Raw genomic sequence first — 25,406 nt, 5'->3', positions numbered from 1 at the left:
TTTGAGACAGAGTCTCGCTCTGTCACCCAGGCTGGAGTGCAGTGGCCGGATCTCAGCTCACTGCAAACTCTGCCCCCTGGGTTTATGCCATTCTCCAGCCTCAGCCTCCAGAGTAGATGGGACTACAGGCGCCCGCCACCTCGCCCGGCTAGATGTTGTATTTTTTACCAGAGATGGGGTTTCACCGTGTTAGCCAGGATGGTCTCGATCTCCTGACCTCGTGATCCGCCCGTCTCAGCCTCCCAAAGTGCTGGGATTACAGGCTTGAGCCACCGCGCCCGGCGGATTTCACCTTTTTAAAAAAATCTTTTATCACTTTGGTTAAATGAAATGACTTATTTTATAATGACCTGTGACCCTATTTTGTGATATCAAGTGTTTTAAACCTTTGATATTTGATGAACTTTCTAAATCAAATAATAAATTATGTCTTTTTCTGACCTAATCAGTCCTTTAAGATAATAGGTTCCCTAAAGTCCAAAAATGACATAATTGGGTCAGTTGGCATAACAATTATACAGGAAGCACTGTCAAATATAAAGCGGTGTTTGGTTTTCTTAGGGCTGTATTTCTATAAATATGTTATTGGTATGTGTTCCAAAATTATGGGAAACTCCTATAATTCCAATATGACTTAATGGACATTATCAGTAATACTTATAATTGTTAGGTTAAATTATTGTGTGCCACAGAAGTAACAAATTTACTTGTCAATTGTGTCTTTAACTATGGCTGCCCTAAAACTTTTTTGTCATCCATGGACAATTGTTGTCTTGTTTTGGTCCTCTTTAGAAGGTGGTTTTATAATCAGCCATAAAACTCTAACAGGTGTTCTTGAATGCAGGTTTCTGATAACTTTGGAGATTGTGACACAGAATAGAAGAAAAACATCAGGACTCATGGAGAGCTGAAACGTGTATGACTATCAAGCAGAACAGGAATTAACTGCATCAACTAAACTAATAATAGAAGTCTGAAGTAATCTTTTTAACTTTTTGCTTAAAATGTTGCTAAGCCTTTGTTTTGTTTTCAGAGTCAAGAAAACTTTTAAGCTATTTACAATAGGTTTTAATAATTGAGTTAAGTATAGTCCTATGAACAAAATGTGGGGCATATTTGTTTTCTCTCTACCTGATTTCTCCAGAGTTTGGAAACTGTGAGTATTCTTAACTTATGGCAATACAGTTATTTGCCTAAGTGCAGTAAGCATCTTTTCATTTATAGCAGGACACAGTTGGAGAAACTTGTTATTTCACCAAGGCTTTGACTGGAATGGTGTGCTTTCCTTTAAGGAATCAAACTTGACTTACAAAGCCAATAAAAGTCCCTGGGGAAAACTGGCCTCAAACTTGTCTACACAATTCCTGTACAGGGTTCCTGACCTGTGGTAAGTAAAGAATGTAACTTTCTTATAGGCCTAAGAGCCCCAGGTTTTATCTTAGAACCTCAAGAGGAGAGGATCAACCAACTCAGCTCAGCTTTAAAAAAAGTCTTATCTGAGATTCCTTCTATGGAACAAAGTTCCATCAAAGCCAACTTAAAAGCCTATGTAAAAAATAATTACTCTTGTTGAACTGTACACAAATGATTAGGCCAAGTACAATAAAGCAAAGCAGTCCTACCATGATTTGTCTTTGGTAAAATGGGAAACTGGAGAGAGAAAACTGTTTCAAAACTATAGCATACCTGTTGTTAGATTTTAGACTTGCCTAATGTTTTTCAATTTTTGTTATTTTCTACATTTTGGATCAAATTCTAAATTTTCTTGGCTACAAGTCTTCAAACCAATGTTTTCCATTTTTTCCTTCTTTTTTTCCCATATTTTTCTCATTTGGAGTCACCAAAATCCAGGCCATGCTTTCAAAAAGCCCTGCAAACTGAAGCTAGACAACTTAAACTTCAGAAGAAAATAACAGCAACCTATTTACATATATAAGCCACTTTCATACCTGCCTACTGATGTGTGGACTTCAGAGTAATGTGGCCAATATTGATATTCCAGAATTGTTCTTTTGTTTGTTGTTGTTTTTCTTCCTTCCTCCTCCTATTTTCTCTTCATAGGACATGAGACTTCACAACTTGCTAAAAATGAGCCTGCCTCATAACTTGAAACCTACCTGTCTAGGAATAAACCATTCTTTCCATGAGAGAGCAGATGAAACCTGAGACCAGAGACTCATTTCCTTCTAAAATACTTATTCCAAAAAATTTTATTCAAAAAAAAAGGAGGGAAATGTGAAAGAAAATAATCTTGGGGCCCCAAATCACTAAGCTAAAATGAAAAGTCAGGCTGGGAACTGCTTAGGGCCAATCTGCCTCCCATTCTTTCAAAGTCACCCCTCTGCTCACTGAGATACATGCATATCTGATTGCCTCCTTTGGAAAGGCTAATCAGAAACTCAAAAGAATGCAACCATTTGTCTCTTATCTACCCATAACCTGGAAGCCCCCACAAGCTTTGAGTCTTCATGCCTTGCTTTGAGTTGTCCTGCCTTTCCAGATAGAATCAATATTCATATTGCATATGTTGATTGATGTCTCATGCCTCCCTAGAATGTTTAAAACCAAAGTGTGCTCTGACCACTTTGGGCACTTGTTGTTGGGACCTCCAGAGGCTGTGTCACAGGTGCGCATCCTCGAGCTTGGCAAAATAAACTTTCCAAATTAACTGAGACCTGTCTCAGATTTTCAGGGTTCACATTTTCTTGATCAGTAAGACTTTTCTCCTACAGTGAGGCAGCAGAGTCAACTGGTTAAAACATTAAGTAGAACATCCTGAGACTAGCTTTGTTGCTTACTATTCCATCATTAGAACACTAAAACAAAAGATGCCAATCCTTAAGTTGATATGTAAAAATAAATCCCAAAATTATTTTGTAAATGTTTCAATGGAGCCATAAATGTTTAGGAAATATAAAGGTAAATATTCATGTAATTTTTACATGGAGAAACAATTTCTAAGTAAAAGAGCAATGGAAGAAGTCATAAGGAAAAAAATCAACTTTACTATATAAAAATATAAAGCTAGGCCAGGCACAGTGGCTCATGCCTGTAATCCCAGCACTTTGGGAGGCCGAGGTGAGTGGATCACCTGACGTCAGGAGTTTGAGACCAGCCTGGTCAGCATAGTGAAACCCTGTCTCTACTAGAAATACAAAAAAATTAGCTGGGTGTGGTGGCAGGCACCTGTAATCCTAGCTACTTGGGAGGCTGAGGCACAAGAATCACTTGAACCTCCGAGGCGGAGGTTGCAGTAAGCTGAGATTGCACCACTGCACTCCAGCCTGAGCAACAGAGCGAGACTCTGTCTCCAAAAAGTAAAAATAAAATTAAAAAATATATAAAGTTAATGTGTATTAAAAGCAACATAAACAAATTTAAACTACAGGTGAAAAAATGAACTTTAAAAAATTTGCTACATATTACTAATGTTTAATAAATATCCTAAAGATACATCAGTACGTCTCACACACATAAAAAGAGATCATATAATACAATGACATCAATCATTAACATCACAACTGGAAAATGGGCAAAGGACAGACAGTTTAGACAAGCAAACTTTTTGAAATAATTATGACAGTTGCTCTCTCAATTTCTCGGACTCACTCAACTCACTCTAGTCCAGCTTCCTCACCCACAGCTAATTTTGATCAGGATGTTGGTCTTCATGTTGCCAAATTCTGTGCACTTTTTGCTCTTCGTCTTAGTCATTCAGTAGCATTCAACTCTGTTATCCACAGGAGCCTTTTGAAAACACTGTTTCCTTGCTTGCTACCACCGCACCCTCCTGCTTTCCCTTTGATCTGGCTGCCACTGTGATTTAGACATGTGCTCACTTCTTCCTTCTATCAGCTCATAGCTGTTGGGGCTCCCCAAGGATCTAGACTAGTCTTCCTTTTCTACCTTTCCTTTCTCACTGGTCTTTGATCTTTTTCTTGAGTTCACCTGCTCCTTTGTAGTGCAGGCACTGGCACAGGCTCCTCCCTGCCAGTGACCTCATCCACGACCCTACTCCCTCATCTTTCTAATGGCTAATCATCCTTCAGTCACAGCAAAAACTGCATTTCCTCAGAAAGTCTTTTCTACCTCTCTGATTGGTTCAGGTTCCTGCCAGATGCTCTCTTGGGTTCCAGTACTTCTCCTCTGGGAAACTTATCACAACTGTAATTAATAATTTGGGTAGTTTTGTTCAGTGCCTCTCTTCTCCACTAGATTGTGTGCTGCATCATATCAAGGGCTATGCTTTACTCTCTGCTAGTACCCAGCACCTTGCCTTGTTCATGGCATGGGTTCATTAAATATATATTGAATGTACAGTATAAAGATTAAAAGAAAAGGAAATACCAAATGGTTATGAATGTTAATATTTAATTAGCAGTCAAAGATTCTGTAAAACAAAATAACAACATTTTACCTTTCAGGTTAGCAAAAAAAAAAAAAATGTGTTTTAACAATACCAACACTGGCAAGAGTACAGGGAGACAGGAACTATCATCCCTTACTGATGGGATTATAAATGTATGCAGCCTTCTCAGAAAGCCTTGAGAAATATGTGCTAAGAAGCTTAAACTATTGGTGTCCAAGAAGATGTAAAAAAGAAAAAATAATAAGCTTAAAATATTCCCCTCGTTAGATCCAGCCATCTTATGTTGTTATGGGTTGAACTGTATCTCTCCAAAAATCATAGGTTGAAATCCTAACCCCCAACAGCTCTGAATGTCACTGCATTTAGCTATAGGGCTTTAACGAGGTGATTAAGTAAAATGAGGCCATTAGGGTGAGCCCTAATCCAATCTGACTGGTGTCTTACAAGAAGAGGAAATTTGAACACATAGAGAGACAACAGAGTTGCTCACTCACAGAAGAAAGACCATGGAAAATCACAGCGAGAAGGCAGCCATCAGCAATCAAACAAGCGAGGCCCCAACAGAAGCCTTAATCTTGGACTTCCTAGCCTCCAGAACTGTAAGAAAATAAATTTCTCCCGTTTAAGCCACCCGGTGTGTGGTATTTTGTTATGGCAGCACTGGCAAACATATGCATATCTTTCTAGATATGCATACCTAGAAACTTATTCTCAAATAATCAGAAATATGGTTAAAGATGTGTAAAGTTGCTAAGATACCTAAGATAAATCTGTATATATTAGTCCATTTACTAAATAAGTCAGTCATGGTAGTAGGTGCTGTGGATAGGATGGGGAGCAAAACAGTCTCTTAGAGATTGCATCTGCACAGGAGATAGATGTTGAACAAATAGGGCATGTGTCTGCGTCCTTGGATAAACGCTATAAAGGGGAGTTCAAGGTGCAATGAGAAGGTAGAATGGGGTAAACCTATATATATTGGGGTGGGTGTTAGGGGGGTAAGGAAGAAGGATCCAGAGAGAATTCTGTGAATGTGTGACGATTGAGCTACAAGCTGAAGGATGAGCAAGGGTTAGAGGACAAGGACTGCTTTCTGCCTGGAGATGAGCACCACATGGGCAGATCCACTGCCATGGAAGAAGCTTGCTGGCATAGTGGTGCTGGGGAGCACAGTGGACCAAGAGGAGCCAAGAGAGCTGGAATAAGGAGACATTGAGGGATTTCAAGTAGGGCAATATCCCAAGATTGGTAATGTTAAAACATACCAAACTCTTAACAAAGGTTTTCTTTGTGATGTGCTATTGTTTTCTTCCTTTTCCTTTTCCTTTTTTTTTTTTTTTTTTTTTTTTTTAGTATTTTTCATAGTTATATCTGGGTACATGGTATATTTGTCAGGAAAAAAAAAAAAATACATTAAATGTTTTGCAACCGGGAGTGAAATGGAAGTTTGTACAAACGTCCTTTTCCGTTAAGGAGCCTAAAAAGAATGGCAAGAGTTTGATCACAACACAAAGTGTGTACTTAAAACTCCCTACAGCAGATAGGTTTTCCAGTTTGTCTCTTGGCTTTGGCATATGACTTTGTGGAAAATGAGCTTAAAAGAGAACTGTAATTAGGACACGGAGAAGCTCCTCCTCTTTCACAATGTTTACTTGCTATGCGAGTTCTATTTTTGGAATTTTATATGACCTCCTAAGGTAATTTTCCTCAATAAGACCGAAAACAATGTCCCAAATGGCTTAAAATAGCCTCACCTATCTATCCCCTACTTTGTAAATCATGCTGTAGAACCTGGGTTGCTATCTTCTCACACTCTGAGCTCACCCTGGGCTTCTGGGCTACCGCGTTGCAGCAGACACCGACTGAGGGACATGACTGCCCTGTACACCAACTCTCCTAATTAGAGTGCTCCAAACAGCATGACTCTTTCCCCTGTGGTCCCAGAACAACGATCTCCGTCAAAGAAAATCCCATGCACTCTCTATCCCCAAGTCACTGGTTCTCCTTTAAAAAGAAATTGGTTTTTAGGACAGTGAAACTATTCCGTGTGCCACTACAATGGTAGGTGCGTGCCATGATACATTTGTACAAACCCATAAAATGTACAACAGCAAGAGTGAATCCTAACGTGTAAAGTATGGACTCTGGGTGATAATGATGTGTCAGTGTGGGTTCATCAACTGGAACAAATGTACCCCTCTAGTCAGGAAGGTTAATCATGGGAGAGGTATGCATATCTGGGAGTATGGGGGCTATGGAAAATCTTTGTACCTTCTACTCAATATTGCTTTGAGCCTAAAACAGATCTAAAAAAAGAAAGTGTGTGTTTTTGTTTTTTTTTTTAAAGTGCCAATAAACCTAAAAGGAAAGGTGGGGAGGGGGAGACTGGTTATGTAATATATTCACCTCAAGAGCTTAACTACTTGATGTTCTTTATTTTGGCTTTAATTGCAATCACCCTTCAATTGTATCCCTCCCACCTTGTAGTCAGTGGTTAACAGCATGATGAGACATAATGAGAAAGATCCAGGTGCTGGGATAATAAGACCCATATTGAGTCCTAGTGCACAGTATGTGCCTGGCACTCTGGGGCCATGTCCTTGATAGCTAACTTCAGAATAAAGTCTGCAAGGGAGTGATTCTTCTCCTTTTACAGATGAGGAAAATGCATCTTAGTGAGGCTAAGTCTTGCCTAAGACTTATGTGACTAGTGACTTTATTAGAGAGATAAAGTGACATGCCTAAGCATGTGACATCTGGTTCCTGGCTTAGCAGTACTAAATCCTTTATCTTTAACAACAGCAACAACTTTATTCTATTTCCATGTGAAACTGCCTGTAAATATGACTTTTAACCATGTGCCAATTTAAACAGAATTCTATTATACAGTTAGTAATAATAATCTATAGGTCTTTAGGAATTCATCTAAAAGAATTTTATATGAGGAGTATTTTATAACGTAGTCTAATGCCATCATCAGAGCCAGAGGACTACAAATGAGTAGACTAGCTATACATGGAAACACGATCAGGGCAAACATTCAAATGTTCAACTGGTAAAATGATATTTCTTTTAGAAATAATAAAGATAAGCTTAGTAGCCATGTACTGTACATCCTTTTGGGAAGCCAAACAGTGTTTTAAACTAATCAGTAAAATAATTTTGTTTAATGGGGGAAATGAACAGACCCTGCTTGGTCACACTATTACACACTAAATCAATGCAAAACCGTCATCAACACCCGATCACAAGTTATACAGTGGCAAACAGAGGAGAGCTATAAGAAGAAACTCCTGTGAGCTTATAACACTTCACACCTTAGGCACTTGGAATCTTTTCCTAAAGCAAAATTCAAGGGCTTGTCTTACTCATCCCAAAGCTGCAGGAGCCAAACTAAGCCCATCTAAACCATATGCCACTGAGATCATAACCCCAAATGACATTAAATTAGGTCATGGATAATAATGCTTTCCCTACTAGCTCTCCACTCTCTGGTGATGATGCTCGTTATGAAAATGTATTAGTCACCTTGGGCTGCCATAACAAAATACCATAACCTGAGTAGCTTATGCAACAGAAATTTGTTTCTCACAGCTCTGGAGGGTAGGAAGTCCCAGATCTAGGCTCTGGCTAATTCAGTTCCTGGTGAGGGCTCTCTTCCTGGCTTACAGATGGCTGCCTTCTCACTGCACCCTCACATGACTGCTTTTTTTAAATGCACACATTGGGAGAGAGAGAGGAAGAATAAGCTCTCTGATGTCTCTTCTTATAAGGGTATTAATCCCATTAGGCCAGGACCCCACCCTCATGAACTCATCTAACCCTAATTATCTCTCAAAGGCTCCATTTCCAAATACCATCACATTGGAGATTAAGGCTTCAACATATGAATGGGGCACGGGGAAGCACAAACATTCAGTCCGTAACAGAACATATGCTACCTGCCAATGTTCAATATAAAATTACCAATGATCTTCCCATTGTAATATAAAAGAGAAGCATAAAAGACAATGAAGTAAAGGGAAAATGAAAAACTCTAGAATTTTGTGCAGTAATTAATTGAAGGCATCTGGAAAAAAATTTCCAAGTGTCAACACCTCTGACAGAGGAGGAGGAGGAGGTGCAGAGGGAGGAGATGGAAAGAGAGAAAGCATCTTATTAGGTATGTAAACTAAAAATAAAATCCTAAGCCCCCCATCAACTGAACAGACCCCCTCTTGGCCAAGGGGATTCCATAAAAACCTTAAAACCTTAGTTCTGAGCCATGACGGGACAGGAGGTCAGATGCGCCTCGTTGTACTCCCTGTCATGTATGGTTTAGACACAACAATTGACCAGCATTCATGTTAACATAGAGATCATAACACTGACAGAACAAAGTATTTGTGGCAATAAGATACCTAATTATAAACAGAATCTAAGGCCATGCCAGGCGAGGGTTAAGTCGTGCACCCCTACACTTAAAGAATAAACTATGTTCTGACTGCCACAAGGTTTTTACTTTCCTCTAGCAGCTAAACAAGCACCAGCCCTGACATATGCAGCATTAAAACAATTTGTAGCTCCATCACATGCTGACTAGCTGATTCTCTTGTTCCACCAGCCATTACTACAGTTTTGATTGGACAAGAGACTGATTTCAATAACTTTCTCCTGACAAGACTACCAACCATGGACTGGTCCTAGCCGGTTTATGGGGGCTGCACACTCACTCACCTTCCTGCCCTGAGAAGATCTTTTCATGAATAGGGCCTAATTGTAATATATTTAAATGTTAAGTCTCCATCCCAAAGTGAGCATGGGTCATACATGCTACATGCATGTTTGTTCAAAATTCCTGTGTCCACAGAACTGTGTCAGGACCACCTTCAGGAATATTCATAGCTCCTTCTATAAGCTGTTACATATGGATGTTTAGCCAACCTGTTCAGCATAAAGCTCCTACCCCTTACCCCTCCTCCTTTGAAGTGCCTGTCTCCAGTCTTTCTGGAGGCTATGCTTCCCAGGCTGTGGGATGGCCACCTTGCAGGCTGTAAGCTTTACAAGAAATAAAGGCCCCTCTCCTTTTCTAAATGTACACATTGTATACATTTAGTGTAAAAAAAACTTACTTTTTTAATAAATAAGTTAATAGGTACCAGGCACTGTCCAAAGCACTATATATATACATTACTTATTGAATATTCACAGCACCTTTATGAGGTCTGTACTATGATCGCCAATCCCATTTACATGTGGGGAACTGGAGGCAAAGAGAGTTCAAGCAGCTTGCTCAGAGTTATGCTGCTAGTAAATGAAGGACACAGGAGGCCAGCTCCAGAGCACTTGCTCCTGACCACTCCTCTCTGCTGCCTGTCTAGCAACTCCTCCACCTTAGCACCTAGAAGAAGACAGAAAAGTCCACAGAACATTATGCTAAAAGCTCCCTATAGAGTTGTCACTGGTACCTGAAATTCTATCATTAGTTTCATTTCCTTGGATAAAGGAATTGCCTCCTATGAAAATTAAATTCAAATATAACCTGAAATACAAGAAGCCACTGCCAATCATGACACTCGATAGTATGTGTTCTCTCCCAGGGTTGTGAGAACTCCCGTAAGAGGGCCATGCCCCACCTGCCCTGTAGTGAGATACTATAAGAATGAGAGTGTAGCCAACTGAAAGTAGATCAACGATAAAAACTAAAATTACAAACGTCTTTCATCATTTTAAAGTGAGAGCATAGAGGGAGAATATACAATGGAGAAAGGCAAGTTTATTAAAAAAAAAAGACAGCCGAGTGCAGTGGCTCACACCTGTAATCCCAGCACTTTGGGAGGCCAAGGCGGGCAGATCACCTGAGGTCAGGAGTTCAAGACCAGCCAGGCTAACATGGTGAAATTCCATCTCTACTAAAAATACAAAAATTAGCCAGGTGTGGTGGTGCATGCCTGTAGTCTTGGCTACTCAGGAGGCTGAGGCAGGAGAATTGCTTGAACCCCAGAGGCAGAGGTTGTAGTGAGCCGAGATCTCACCACTGCATTCCAGCCTGGGCAACAGAATGAGACTTCATCTCAAAAAAAAAAAAAAAAAAAAAAAAAAAAAAAAAAAAAAAAAAAAAAAAAAAGAAAAAGAAGAAAAAAAAGGAGGCATCACACTACCTGACTTCAAACTATACTGTAAGGCTGCAGTAACCAAAATAGTATTGTAACAGGTAACAGGTACCAAAACAGACACATAGACCAGTGGAACAGAATAAAGAAGTCAGAAATAAGACCACAGTTATATAACCATCTGATCTTTGGCAAATCTGACAAAAACAAGCAATGGGGAAAGGATTCCCTACTTAATAAATGGTGCTGGGAAAACTGGCCAGCCATATGCAGAAAACTGAAACTGGACTCCTTCCTTATACCTTTTACAAAAATTAACTCAAGATGGATTAAAGACTTAAATGTAAATCCCAAAACCATAACAACCCTAGAAGAAAACCTAGGCAGTACCATTCAGGACATAGGCATGGGCAAATACTTCATGATGAAAACACCAACAGCAATTGCAATAAAAGCCACAATTGACAAATGCGATCTAATTAAACTAAAGAGCTTCTGCACAGCAAAAGAAACTATCATCAGAGTGAACAGACAACCTACGGAATGGGGGGAAATGTTTGCAATCTACTCATCTAACAAAAATCTAATATCCAGAATCTACAATGAACTTAAACAAATTTACAAGAAACAAACAAACAAACCCATCGAAAAGTGGGCAAAGGATATGAACAGACACTTCTCAAAAGAAGACACTAAAGCGGCCAAACAAACATATGAAAAAAGCTCAACATCACTGATCATTAGAGAAATGCAAAATCAAAACCACAATGAGACACCATCTCACACCAGTCAGAATGGCGATTATTAAAAGTCATGAAACAANATGAAAAAAGCTCAACATCACTGATCATTAGAGAAATGCAAAATCAAAACCACAATGAGACACCATCTCACACCAGTCAGAATGGCGATTATTAAAAAGTCATGAAACAATAGATGCTGGCAAGGCTGTGGAGAAATAGGAATGCTTTTACACTGTTGGGGGGAATGTAAATTAGTTCAACCATTGTGGAAGACAGTGTGGTGATTCCTCAAGGATCTAGAACAAGAAATACCATTTGATCCAGCAATCCCATTACTGGGTATATACCCAAAGGAATATAAATCATTCTACTATAAAGACACATGCACACATATGTTTATTGCAGCACTATTTACAATAACAAAGACATGGGACCAACACAAATGCCTATCACTGATAGAGTGGATAAAGAAAATGTGGTGCATATATACCATGGAATACTATGCAACCATAAAAAGAATAAGATCATATCCTTTGCAGGGACATAGATGAAGCTGGAAGCCATCATTCTCAGCAAACTAACACAGGAACAGAAAACCAAACACCACATGTTCTCACTCACAAGTGGGAGTCGAACAATGAGAACACATGGATCCAGGGAGGAGAACAACTCACACACTGGGGCCTATCAGAGGGTTGAGGGCCAGGGGAGGGAGAGCATTAGGATAAATACCTAATGCATGCAGGGCTGAAAACCTAGATGACAGGTTGACAGGTGCAGCAAACCACCATGGCACATGTATACCTATGTGACAAACCTGTACGTTCTGCGCATGTATTCCAGAACTTTAAAGAAAAAAGAAAACATCTTGGGTGTACATCGGTAGAGACTCATTCTATATCCTTCAAACTATATCATGTGGGCAAGTACATACGGTGCCTTCTCTGGAGCATAGAAGAAGCACTGTGAAGGCCCATCTGGAGTTACAAAAGCCCTGGGCCAATAAACTCAGTTTCTTCTCTCAAAGATCTTTCATTTAGCACAATCTTCCCTTCCACGAGCCCCAGACTACACAGAACAATGTTAAGAGAACCATGTTAAGCTGAAGGAGATGATGACTAGAAAGCTAAACAGACTAAACGTATTAAAAAGGCACTTCCACAGAATAAATACATGACAGGGAAACTGTTTTACTTCAGTTTTGTATTCATGTGATGTTGGAGAGAGAAGGCAAGTCAGTTTAATAACAAGAGAAACTTCATATTAAGTTTCTTTCACTAAGGACAACAGAACAATAACGTCGGATTTCTTTATTTCACTTTAATTCAGCAAACACAGGTTCTAATGAGTCTGGAGAAAAAGTAGCATTCTATAAAAAGGCCTAAGCTTTACCCTTGTTGTACCTCATTCTTTCTGCCAAATTTGTATTTTCTACTAGACTGACGGTTCCGCAAGTGTGGGGACTGGGCATGTCTCGTTTCACCCTGTGATACTCGGACAATGTTCGGCTCACAGTAGGTGTTCAATAAATATGTTAAATAAATTAATGTTGATCATTGTGGTTTTGTGTGAATCATGAGACTGATGAAGATGTATTAGAAACTACATTCAAGGAGAAGTGGGGAAAAAAAGAAACCACATTCAAAGTAGGCAAGGGGGAAAGCTCTTCTCCTCCTATGCATATAATACTGAATGTAATACTGATGGTTATCGAGTATTAAAAGGTTGAGAGAGGGAAAGGCCTTAGAGCAGTCGGGAGAGAAGAAAAAAAGTAAGGATAAGAGTAAGCTTTTCTCTTTAAGGTATTTTCATTAGCTCAAAGCAGACGAAAAATTGAAAACCAAATTGTTCCTTAAAATAAGAAAAAAAAAATATATATATATATATTTTAGACAAGGTCTCATTCTGTTACCCGTGTTGGAAAGCAGTGCCATGACCACCATTCACTGCAGCCTCAACCTCTTGGGCTCAAGTGATCTTCCGCCTCAGCCTTCCAAGTAGCTGGGACTATGGGAGCACCACCACACCCTGCTATTTTTTTTTTTTTTTTGGAGAGACGGAGTCTTACTATGTTGCCCAGGCTGGTCTCAAACTCCTTAGTTCAAGTGATCCTCCTGCCTTGGCACCCCAGAGTGCTGGGATTCCACGTGTGAACCACAGCACCGCACCAAAAGTAAGAATATTTGATTACATTTTAGAGATAGAAAGAGTTAAGTATTCAAGTATAGATTCACTTATACATATACAGCATTATGTACATAAAGAATGAAGTATTAGACTTCCCAACTACTTTCCAGGACTCTGCCCATTGACCTCTGGTTCCTCTGATTTGTGCTCTATGCTTACTGTTTCTCCATTCTATTCAGTCATATTTTTAACTTCTTTAATCCAGCAATTTTTATTCTGCATGTTAGTCTAATAATTATGGAATTCATTGCTGACTCACAGAATCTAAACAGATTAATTCAGGCAAATGCCCGAAGCAGGGATGAGCAGATAAAGATGTCACAAGGACACAGTTTACAAATGTTATACATAATAGATGCTGTGATTCCATAGATTAAGGCAAACAACATTGTAACCTAAAAGTGAATTATGTAAATAGGGTAACTATCTCCGTTTTAAAAGCCCTATAGATGCTAACGTTTATTCAAGGAACTAGTAAACTATGTTTCTTTTTTTGTTTTCATATTTCCTGTAGCTCCAAGGGGCCATTGTAATAAATAGTAAATTATGGTTTTTGCTTTTGTTTATCCCTGTTCTCACATCTGGAAACTGGAAACTAATCACACTCCTGGTTCACACAGCCTGCTTATTGTGGAACATAGATTAAAATGAGAGGCAATAAAGTAGGTGTCTATTTTATAACAGAACATGAAAGGTCAGAGGTAGAAGGGTTCTTAGAGATCACTCAGTCCAACACCCCCATCTTTTTCACTTTAGCAACCTGAAGCTGAAAGAAGGGTTGAAGATTGCCCTTTGTCCCTGAGTATGCATTTGGCAAGGGATCTATTTTGAAATATTTGTGTCTCAAAGAATTCTCATTCCTCAAACTTGCTGATCACCAGGAGTAACAGAGGTTGCCTTATACACTTTCACAGGTCTTATAGACATTATGTGTCTGGGAAGCCTGAAGTTAAAAATAAAATAATGTTACCCCAAACAAAACTTACTTGGTTCTGGGGTTGGCAACAGCAGGGGATTGGGAAACTATCCTCTGGTAGCTGACATTTGATGTGACTTACAAAAAAGAAAAGCTGTATTATTGCTGTGTAACTGTGAAGCGGAGGACACACATGTCTACCGTGGAGGCTTCTAGCACCACAGGAGAGCAGAGAGAATAGCCACCTGTACCTGCCACTGAGTCCACAGCTGACCAAGCCCAACCATTCCCCTCTTGGGAGCTTTTCTGCATCTTGTGCCCCAGATACCAGGTGCTCTGCCTAGCCATAACAAAACAGTGCCGAGGGCAGGAGAATGTTAGCTCCCTCTCCCATCTAGAAACCAAATGGCCTCCCTGAAAGAAAAGCAAGTATGTCAAATGTCTCAAAGGTAGTGACTTGTTATGTGGGATCCCCAGTTCCTTAGAAGGTCTACCAAAGAGTGGAACAATTTTCAGTATTTCAAATGGAAATCACACATTGAGCCACAAGGCTACACAGACTAAGGATAGCATCAAGTTTCTTTCCTTTGGCTTAAATTCTGTCACTCAGTGGGATTATCTCAGTCTTACCAGGAGCTCTGGAGAGTGGTTAAAGATATCTCAGATAACTGAAAATGAAGAAATCATTACCCATTAGATGAAAATCAGGTCCCTTGAAAGATAAGATGGAATAATAAGAGAGATTTCTGTGGGTATGAGAAAGACTTGGAAGTACTGGTTTTAAACCAAAGAAAACTTTATATCCAAAGACTCCTCAAAAAATTATTTAAGAGAAACCCCCTCCCCTATTCCAGCTCTCCCCTCTGGTTCCATGACAATCACTCACTGGGCAGGGCAGGGAGGTTTTCCTGTGACTGGTGGCTTGTGGTCGGTGGCGTTCCCGGAGTCCTCTCTGATCCTCCTCTCTCCAGCTGTGGCCCCAGAAGCTGCTCATCCATTTGGCAAAAGACACATCATCATCATCATCATCTTTGTGCTCCATGTAAAGGTGATGCCAAATATTGAAGGCCTGCCCCTAAATCCGACAGAGGGAAATATCACCCAACAGGGCTGACGATGAAACCCAGGATCTCCCCAAAAGACAAAATGAAACTGGTCTTTTTAAAATGGTCTCCGATACTGGCATCCTTAAAGGAGAAAGATTTACTAAACAACCACTTCATCATCAGGCAGCCTTGGGCAATGTCTATTTATAAATTGTGCAGCCCACATTCCCCTCCCCTTGTCTTTTTAAATTGAGAGGCTTTCTAATCCTTCCATTGCTGGGGCTTGTGCCTCACAGCCTAAGGGTGGGAAGCAGAGTCCACTGCCTGGTTTTCCCTGTGCTTTGCTGCCAATGACATGTGATGGCATCTCCAGCTGTCAATGATGATGGAGCATGACCCTCACAATATGCCTGTCAGCTCCAGGCAAGCTCTGAAATGGGGCCACATACAAGGAACACACTGACCACAGCTTGCCAGGTAGCCAGCTGTTGCCATGTCATATCTAGAGCTAGATACTCTCCATATAAAATGATATTGATATAAAATCCAGCTCCTGGATCAAAACGAGTAGTTTTTAAAATTGAGGTATTACTTATACATGTACAAATGTAAATAATATACAAGTACATGTAAAATGTACAAATCATAACTGCACAGCTTGATGGATTTTTATACATGTATACCCCTGTGTTACCACCACCATGCAGGTAAAGACATAGAACACTGCCAGCACCCCAATTGGCTCCATGTATCCCCCTTCCAATCCATACTCCCTTCAAAAGTTTACCATTAATGATCTGTGTCACCTTGTTTTTGAACTTACTTTCAATGCATTACACAGTATGCATTATCCTATGTTATTCAACATTATGTCAGTGAGATATATCCATGTTTTTGCAGTAACAGTAGTTGATGCTGTGTGTAGTATTGCATTGCATCAACATGCCACAATTTTTAAAAATTCAGTCTACCAGTGATGGTCATTTTAGGCTATCATTTAGGTTTTTTCTAGTTGGGGCTTTTGTAAATAAAGTTTATATAAATTTTATAGTCCCTGTCTTTTAGTGGGCATTTGGGCATTTTTTTCAAGGTAAAGAGAATATTATGTTTATGGAACTCCTACTTTGCATCAAGTATGGAGCCGCCAAGTATTCCATATATGCTCATTTTCTTTTCTTCTTTTCTTTTCTTTTTTTTTTTTTTTTTGAGATGGAGCCTTGTCCTGTTGCCCAGGCTGCAGTGCAATGGCACGGTCTCGGCTCACTGCAACCCCCACCTCCCGGGCTCAAACGATTCTCCTGCCTCAGCCTCCTGAGTAGCTGGGATTATGGGCGCCTACCACTACGTCCAGCTAATTTTTGTATTTTAAGTAGAGACGGGGTTTCACCATGTTGGCCAGGCTTGTCTCAAACTCCTGACGTCGTGATCCACCTGTCTCGGCCTCCCAAAGTGCTGGGATTACATGCACGAGCCACCACGCCAGACCCCATATATGCTAATTTTCTTATAACAACCCTGTGACTGGGAGATCTGTATGACATTTTATTGATAAGGAAGTTGAGATGCAAATAGATCACCCCTTGCCAAAGTGAAATTAATACTAAGTGGCAAAGCCAAGTTTGAAGTGGGGAATAGAAAAACAAAGTCCAGGCTCTTTCCACCATCCTGCCAGTATTTCAAGAGAACTTGGAGAAGTCTTGCATTTTCAATCAGGAATTCTTGGCCATTTGCCATACGAAAATCCTTCCTTGAGCTGCAAAAAGATAAGCTTGGTAACTGTGACCAATGTTTGTAGAGCATGGTATCACAACTTTTATGTTACTAAGGAAAAGTAGCCAAAGCTTAACATATCTTGTAACATTTTTATTTTTTGCAAATGGCCAAGACTTCCTGTGTTATCACAACTCATTGCTGGAGGAATTAAGCACATCCTGTGGGACTTCACTGGAACAGGACTTTTTGGAAGAGCGTGGCTAATTTCCTCCAGACTGCACCCCATATGCCTTTTCTATTTTCTTTCTCAGTTTTACTTTGTATCCTTTCAACATAATAAATCTTATCCATGAGTACGACTATATATGCTGAGTTCTAGCAAATCCCCAAACTGGGATGACAGCTACTATCACAAGTAGGATTTGCTAAAAAACAACCCAAATCACTGAAATATGGCTAAAGCAAGGTTTGGGAAAAGGGAGGATGAAGAGGACATGATGGTGAATCTTCAATGCCCAGTGGCTACCTAGCCATCTGTAGTACGAATCAGCTGCTGAGATGATGTCTGTTGTGAGAGGTAAAAGTTACCTACAGAATTCAAAATAACAGACTCAACCCCAGGACAATTGGTTCATTAGATTCCCTGGATACTTTTGGCCACGGGTAGCTAAAATGAAGGGATTAAAAAGTGCAGCCTGGCTGATGCCTTTGGGTTTTGCTCTCTCCTCTAGATGAGAAGAGAAAGGGCCCAAACATTCCCAAAACACATTTTGCATGGGCCACAAATGTTAAAAGTTTGCATTGCTTTCTCTTCCAAGTGGGAAGGAAGAGAAAGCAATGCAGACTTCTACCATTTTTGTTAAGTCAGTTCCAAGAGCTAGAACAAGGCTTTAGACAAACCAGCAAGAAAGGGGAGTGGGGGAAATAATACCCCATCGCCTGGTACAGCAGCCCCTTGCATTTCAACTAGAAATCTCTCAGCAGGTATAATGTAAGTCATACATGCTGAATTTACCACTTTACTACTAGGAGTTTGAGAAAACCTGCAATGAAAAAAAAAGAGAGATTTTTTAAAAATGGCTTCTATTTTGTGGCTATTGCACCTGAGTGAATATATGACAAAAACTGATTAAAATATTATATGCTGATAATTTCATAAATGCTTGAGGGATTACCCCAGTTAGGGAAAGTGACTCTGTAAGAAATATTAGGAGAATATGCACCTCTTGATTTTTGTTGCTAGTAGATGAATTACAATGCAAACTCTGAGAATTTAAATACTGAAATCTCCATAACTGATTATTTTGCTATAATTTTTGCCTGTTGAAGCCTACGGGAAAAGGTAGACAACATAGAAGGATAGCGCATCTCCACTGGAAAAAACACCTTTTGAGTTTTAAAAAGCGGTTTTTAGTTTGCTAATAAGTTCTTATAAAATCAGCTGTCTGACTGACCCTCAGAGGCTAATGATTTTCCAGCCTAATGTGCTTATTTTGGAGCGGGTCAATTGGACTCTAAACCTGACAATATAAAAAGGGCTTAGAAAACACGTCTTGTCAATTGGACTTGGAATACAATTGTTTGGCCCTGTATCTTCTTGGCTTTGCTGCTGCTAAAGAAGAAAAGTTGCTAGCTAGTTTGGAATCCTGAATTCACAGATCCTAACTGCCTGGAGCTTATGCTAAGCTGAAACTTGATACTGTCTGTGAGGGACTGTTTCAATCTCTGAAGACAGACATAGGCTCAAGGAACAGAACTCAGTCTCTGGAACTATTGCAGGTTTGTTTACAACACTCCTCTGTGGGGCCATAAACTATGCTATCACATGGCTCACTTGCAGATGCCTACGGGAAAGCGTTTGTTCTTTGACAGGACCATTTGAAACAGAACTAGTTGCACCAGAAATGATTGATCCCAAGAACCCTGTCAAAAGCTGCAAGCTGGGGGAGAGCACATCGCAGAGAGTGGGACCCCTCCATCCACTCCTGACAGATAGGGCTCTTGACCCCTTCTAGGGATAGCTTACTGCTATTAATTTGTGTTCAGCTTGCCAGAGTATTTTGAAATTTGCAATGATGGATTGATAGTCTGACTCTTCTTTGCTCACCTCTCTTCTTAGTTAGGCAGTTTGATTGCTAAACGCAGCTGCTCCTAGACAGAAATTGATATTTTCTAGGCTGCTTCCTGAATAAATAATCAGGACAAAAGGGATAGGGTAATGTAAACACAGTCTGAAAATTTTTGATAATTCAGGATTTTGTCCTAGCCCATTCTGAAACATGATGTGGTTTTTCTGGCTGTTACATGAAACAGTGATTTTCTATGTAAATCATTTTGTCCCTCTAACACCCAACCCTTCCTACCCTTCCTCATAAAAGGTCTAGATAAGAATAAACAATGGCTGGTGAAGTTATGATTTCTGAATGAATCACACTGTTGTGTAATAGCAAAGAAGAAAAAAACTCGGCACCTGGGGCAGGAGAAAGAGGACATTAATGATCTGTTTTTTCAGAACTGCTCCTGAACACCAGTGCTGCCTTTCCAGGATGCTGTGAGGGCTTGAATTCAAACTGACTGCTGAGCCTATGATCACACCCAACAGTACTGACTATGAGAGAGCAGCAACTGGCCCCAGCTCCTCTAGCTTCCAAGAACACCTCCAGATATTGTCCATGCTCATGAGCAAAACTGACAGAAACAAACTGCCTTTAGGCAGTCCTACTAAAACAAAGAACTTAACTGAATTATTTAGACTGGACAGGGAAACTGTGGGCTGAAGTCCTCACAGTGGGAAGCCATACTGGGGGCTCCGCTAACCTGTGCTACCTGACTAATGCATGTTTTCACGGGGTAACTGAATTTGAATTCGTCGTTTCTAAGAATGCTCCCTGGGATTGTACTTCCTGTGTAAATATCTTGACTATCATGGCCTGCCTCAGCCCAAGAAGGCATGCAGGTCAGCTTCAATTTACTACCCAGAGATGTGCTGTGCTTGAATTGATGCCTCCGGCTAGGTTAAAGAAGGTTAATACAAAAACTTAAGGAGAAAGCCACCTGGCTTCCTAAAATTAACCTTTATAGCTAATGGGATTTGTTTTAATTGGCTAAATCCAAGACCTCCGGATTTTAAGTAAAGTCAATATTCAGGTTAGTTTCATACTGTGTCGTGGGACACTACTGATAATAATTTTGCTATAAAATGCCTTGACCAAGGGGATCAGCTACACAGAAAATGGTTAACATGGCAGGCCTGAAACTGCTGATCCTTAGAAGGACCGGCTTGCAAGATTAGCCCTTAGCTGGCTTCTGGGAGCTTGGCTGGTAAACAGTTATTGCAGTAACATAACATTTTCCTTAAATTATAAGAGTGGTCTAAACTGTTTGCCCGACCAATGTGGTTTATGCTGAACAACTGACTTTCTTCTGCAAATCTGGAGTTTGTGTATGTGGTAGGCAGAGTGTGCCTACCTGACCAACACCCAGGAAATATCTGGGGTACCGAGTCTCTATTAAGCCTCCATAGTAAACACTTGCCTTGCACATGTGCCACAACTCCTTGCTGGAGGAATTAGGTGTGCACTTTGTAACTCCACTGGGAGAGGACTCTTGGAAGCTTCAGCCAGATTTCCTCCAGACTTGCCCTATGCAACTTTTCTCTTTACTTGTTTCGCTTTGTATCCTTGCACTATAATAAATCTTAGCCATAAGTACAACTATATGCTGAGCCTTGTCAGTCCTTTTTAGCAAGTCAAGAACCTAAGAGTGGTCCTGGGGAACCTCCTAATACTGGAATGAAAGGGAACTCTTCAAATCTTTAACCAAAAATTATCCCAAAACAACAAGATGTAAATACACCCCAGAAAGAAAAAAAGATTTCGACTACATTATAGAAAATGAGACTTCCAACTCCATTTTTTCCCTAGCTAAGCCTATTTCTTCTTTAAAAATATGAGGAAAAGATAGCTCCCTACTCTGCCTACGCTAAGGTTCTTAAAAACAAACATGGGGCAGCAAAAAAGCAACAGCAGAAAGTGTCAAGTCTTTCAGCACTGGGAGAGAAGCTCTTCTGGGCTTTCTTGGGAGCCCTGGCCTGAGGGGAGGCTCCAGCCCACCCTTGAAGCCCAGACACCTGCTTCCCTAGCAAGGGCCCTGGGCACCTGCCTTGAGGAGTTGCTGCTGGGGACATGTACCAAAGGGAGTTGCCCTTTTGACCCTGCACCTTTTTGAGCCTACAGGATGTGTGCAAAAGCTGCCAACAGTTGCACCTTCTGAGCTGAGAAAGTTTGAGTATTTTCTTATCATGCTGAATGTGAAAAAAATACCTTCTCTTAGAGAATAGGAAGTTTGTGGTGTGTGTATTCTCATAAAGTGACCAGACATCGTGGGTGCCCAGGTAATCAGTGAAAATGATCCTTGGGCTGTCAAGTGGCTTCTCAGTGCCCTCTCTCTTAGGAGACTATGCAATGATGAGAAAATGATTTTCCCTGTATTTATTTTATTTATTTATTTTTATAGAGACGAGGTCTCACTATGTTGCCCAGGCTGGTCTCGAACTCCTGGGCTCAAGCAATCCTCCAACCTCGGCCTCCCAAAGTGTTGAGATTATAGGAGTGAGCCACCACGCCCACCCGATTTTCCTTTTATTTATTTCATTTTCCCAGTGCCATGCCTCTGTGGCAGTAGTAACTTATTTTTTTTTTATTTCATTTTTTTTTTTCCTTAGCAGTTAAGGGAAGGCATCATTGTTCATACTGATTTCAAGTTTGACTGAACTGGTCTCATTCTAGAAAGGAAATGCTATGTCCAGAAGAGCTAAACTGCTACATCTTCTTTTCTTTTTTTAATGGTCAAAATACATCAATGGTTTTGAGTCAGTTTTTACTTCCCAGAAAGCAGTGCTTAAATACTTGAAACTGTGTGCTATGTTCTATTCAATGACCTGATTGCCAGAATCTTTAGTGGCAATGTGTCATAGTATAATCATCCATTTCCATGTATGTTATCACGTTATACTGTGAAGTTTGCCACTCTTTTGAGGTGGTCATCAGACACACCTTTTTTAACCAAGTGTCCTGAAGCATGTCTCTAAGGGTATATCACCATTATTTTTTATTCTAAAAAGCCATGAAGCATGTATTATAAGAACTGTTTTTAAACTATACCACTAGTGGTGTAAAAGAAAAAAAAAAAAAAAGGAGACAAAAGTATGTTTTCAGAGATTTGCCTACAAAATATTGGTTATATAAATATCCAGTTACCTTAGCATTAAGCATCATTAAATTCTTCAGGATTTTGGTTAATGGTGGGCTTCATAATATTGTTAGACATTGGAAGAGGTTTTGAAGAGCCAATAAATCATCTCTTCCACAACAGACCTTCAAACACAGCCCTTACTCTCATCTGCCAAAGATGAAATCTGTGCAGCTTTGTCTCCAGAAATGTTATTAGTTGGTTGACCTCTCAAGGTCTCTTCAATCCCGAAGGCACCAATTATCCTAAAACAGATGAGCTACTACTGTTAAAATTTACTACTATGTAAAAAACTTTTTGGGAGGCCAAGGCGGGCGGATCATGAGGTCAGGAGATTGAGACCATCCTGGCTGACACTGTGAAACCCCGTCTCTACTAAAAATACCAAAAAATTAGCCGGGCGTGGTGGCGGGCACCTGTAGTCCCAGCTACCTCCTGGGAGGCTGAGGCAGGAGAATGGCATGAACCCGGGAGGAGGAGCTTGCAGTGAGCCGAGATCATGTCATTGCACTCCAGCCTGGACGACAGAGCAAGACTCCGTCTCAAAAAAATAAAACCACTTTATCAATCCAGTTCATCAGTGTGCTATACTTCAGAAAAGGCTTCCTTTCAGTTATTAACTGCAATGTCACAGAATCTAAAGGTAATGTCTCAGCACTTCTGTTGAGTCTACAAGCCTCTCCATAAGAAGTGATCCAAACAAGAACTGGGGGAATTCAGAGTCCTGGGTGCCTCATATTTGACAGGGACAAAATGTTGCAATTTACAATAAAGAAGAGGATCATCATACACATAAAGAAAACTGACAAAAGACAACATTTAGGAAAATAAATGCAAAAACTAAAGTTTGAGTCAAAAAATAATGTGAAGTTTTCAGACTATTAAAACAAAAAAACTTAAATGAAGCTCCATAACAATCTTTTCTGAGGATCAAACGTCATATGTTATTAGTAGGAATAAGGTCTTTATGGAAAGGTATATGGCAACACGCATTTAAAAGCTTTAAAAAAATTTTGCATCCTTTGACCCAGAAATTTCTCTATTTTTTACAAGTAGATACTAAACATACAAGGATGTTTGTTCATATAACATTATTTAAAATGGCAAAAGCTTGTAAGATGTGGAAATATCTTAAAAGTACAACAACTGGAGATCAGGCTAATACATTATATTTTTACAATAGAATTCTATGCAATCATCAAAAATCATAGGATTTAATGACACAGGAAACTTCTCAAAATAAAATAGGTGACAAAATAAAATACAATACAGGGTGATAATTAATTTTATCTGTCAGCTTGCTGGTCTATGGTGCCCAGATATTTGGTCAAACATTAATTCTGGATGTTTCTGTGAGGATGTTTTTGATGAGATTTACATTTAAATAGGTGGAATTTGAGTAAAGCAGATTTCCCAATTAGTTGAAGGCCTGAATAGAATACAGATTAACTGCTTCAGCAAGATAATCAAGAAATAGACCCACATGTATTTCTAGCTGAATTTTGGAACGAGTACAAAAGCAATTTAATGGAGGAAGGATAGCCTTTTCAACAAATGGTGTTGGAGCAATTGAACATCCACAGTTTTAAAAATGCGTCTTCAGCCTCGTGCAGTGGCTCATGCCTGTAATATCAGCAGTTTGGGAGGCCAAGGCAAGAGGATCACTTGAGCTCAGGAGATTGAGGTTCCAGTGAGCCACGATTATGCCACTGCACTCCAGCGTGGGCAACAGAGCAAGATTCTATCTCAAAAAATAAAAGAAGATTAGGGCCGGGCGTGGTGGCTCACGCCTGTAATCCCAGCACTTTGGGAGGCCGAGGCGGGTAGATCATGAGGTCAGGAGATCGAGACCATCCTGGCTAACATGGTGAAACCCCATCTCTACTAAAAATACAAAAAATTAGCCGGGCGCGGCGGCGAGCGCCTGTAGTCCCAGCTACTCGGGAGGCTGAGGCAGGAGAATGGCGTGAACCTGGGAGGTGGAGCTTGCAGTGAGCTGAGATCCGGCCACTGCACTCCAGCCTGGGCAACAGAACAAGACTCCGTATCAAAAAATAAAAAACAAATAAAATAAAATAAAATAAAAAAGAACATTACACACAAATGAACTCAAAATGGATCACAGACTTAAATATAAATTGTAAAGACTTTTAGAAAAAAAAAGCATAGGAGAAAATCTTTGGGATCAAGAGCTAGGCAAGAGTTTTTACACTTGACACCAAAAGCGTAATCTATAAAAGGAAAAATTGATAAATTATACATCACCAAATTAAAACTTTTGCTCTATGAAAGCTCCTGTTAAGAGGATGAAAAAGTAAGATAAAGACTGGGAGAAAATGTTTACAAACCATGTATCTGACATAGGACTAGTAACTAGAATATATATTTTTTTTAAATTTCAAAATTCAACATTAAAAGAACAAACAATCCAATTAGAAAACAAAGGCCAGGCCGGGTGCGGTGGCTCAAGCCTGTAATCCCAGCACTTTGGGAGGCCGAGACGGGCGGATCACGAGGTCAGGAGATCGAGACCATCCTGGCTAACATGGTGAAACCCCGTCTCTACTAAAAAAATATGAAAAAACTAGCCAGGCGTGGTGGCGGGCACCTGTAGGCCCAGCTACTCGGGAGACTGAGGCAGGAGAATGGCATAAACCCGGGAGGCGGAGCTTGCAGTGAGCTGAGATCCGGGCACTGCACTCCAGCCTGGGTGACAGAGCGAGACTCCGTCTCAAAAAAAAAAAAAAAAAAAAAAAAAAAAAAAAAGGCCAAGCATGGTGGCTCACACCTGTAATCCCAGCACTTTGGGAGGCCAAGATAAGAGGATAGCTTGAGCCCAGGAGTTTGAGACAAGCCTAGTCAACACAGGGAGATGCTGTCTCTATAAATTTTTTTTTAAAAAAAACTAGACAGGCATGGTGGCATGCATGTGTAGTCCCAGCTACTCAAGAGGCTGAGGTGGGAGGATGGCTTGAGCTCAGGAGGTTGAGTCTACAGTGAACTGTGATCATGCCACTTTATTCCAGCCTGAGTGACAGTAAAGATCCCATCTCAATAAGAAGGAAGGAAGGGAGGGAGGGAGGGAGGGAG

General features: G+C 40.2%; 1 protein-coding gene across 3 annotated transcripts in view; it reads right to left on the bottom strand.

The window, feature by feature from the left end:
• Nucleotides 1-25,406, bottom strand: part of LNP1 (leukemia NUP98 fusion partner 1) — a 60,972-nt gene that overhangs the window by 11,782 nt on the left and 23,784 nt on the right. For all 3 annotated transcript variants that reach the window (XM_017891893.1, XM_017891894.1, XM_017891895.1), the window contains exon 2: nucleotides 15,194-15,382. In XM_017891893.1, coding sequence (XP_017747382.1) covers nucleotides 15,194-15,349 — 156 coding nt within the window. In that variant the 5' untranslated portion in view covers nucleotides 15,350-15,382. The remainder of the gene's footprint in view (nucleotides 1-15,193; nucleotides 15,383-25,406) is intronic.

This window comes from Rhinopithecus bieti, unplaced genomic scaffold, assembly GCF_001698545.2.
Source record: "Rhinopithecus bieti isolate Rb0 unplaced genomic scaffold, ASM169854v2 scaffold_20579, whole genome shotgun sequence".
Classification (NCBI taxonomy): Eukaryota; Metazoa; Chordata; class Mammalia; order Primates; family Cercopithecidae; genus Rhinopithecus; species Rhinopithecus bieti.
This window is presented reverse-complemented; position numbering and strand designations above follow the sequence as displayed.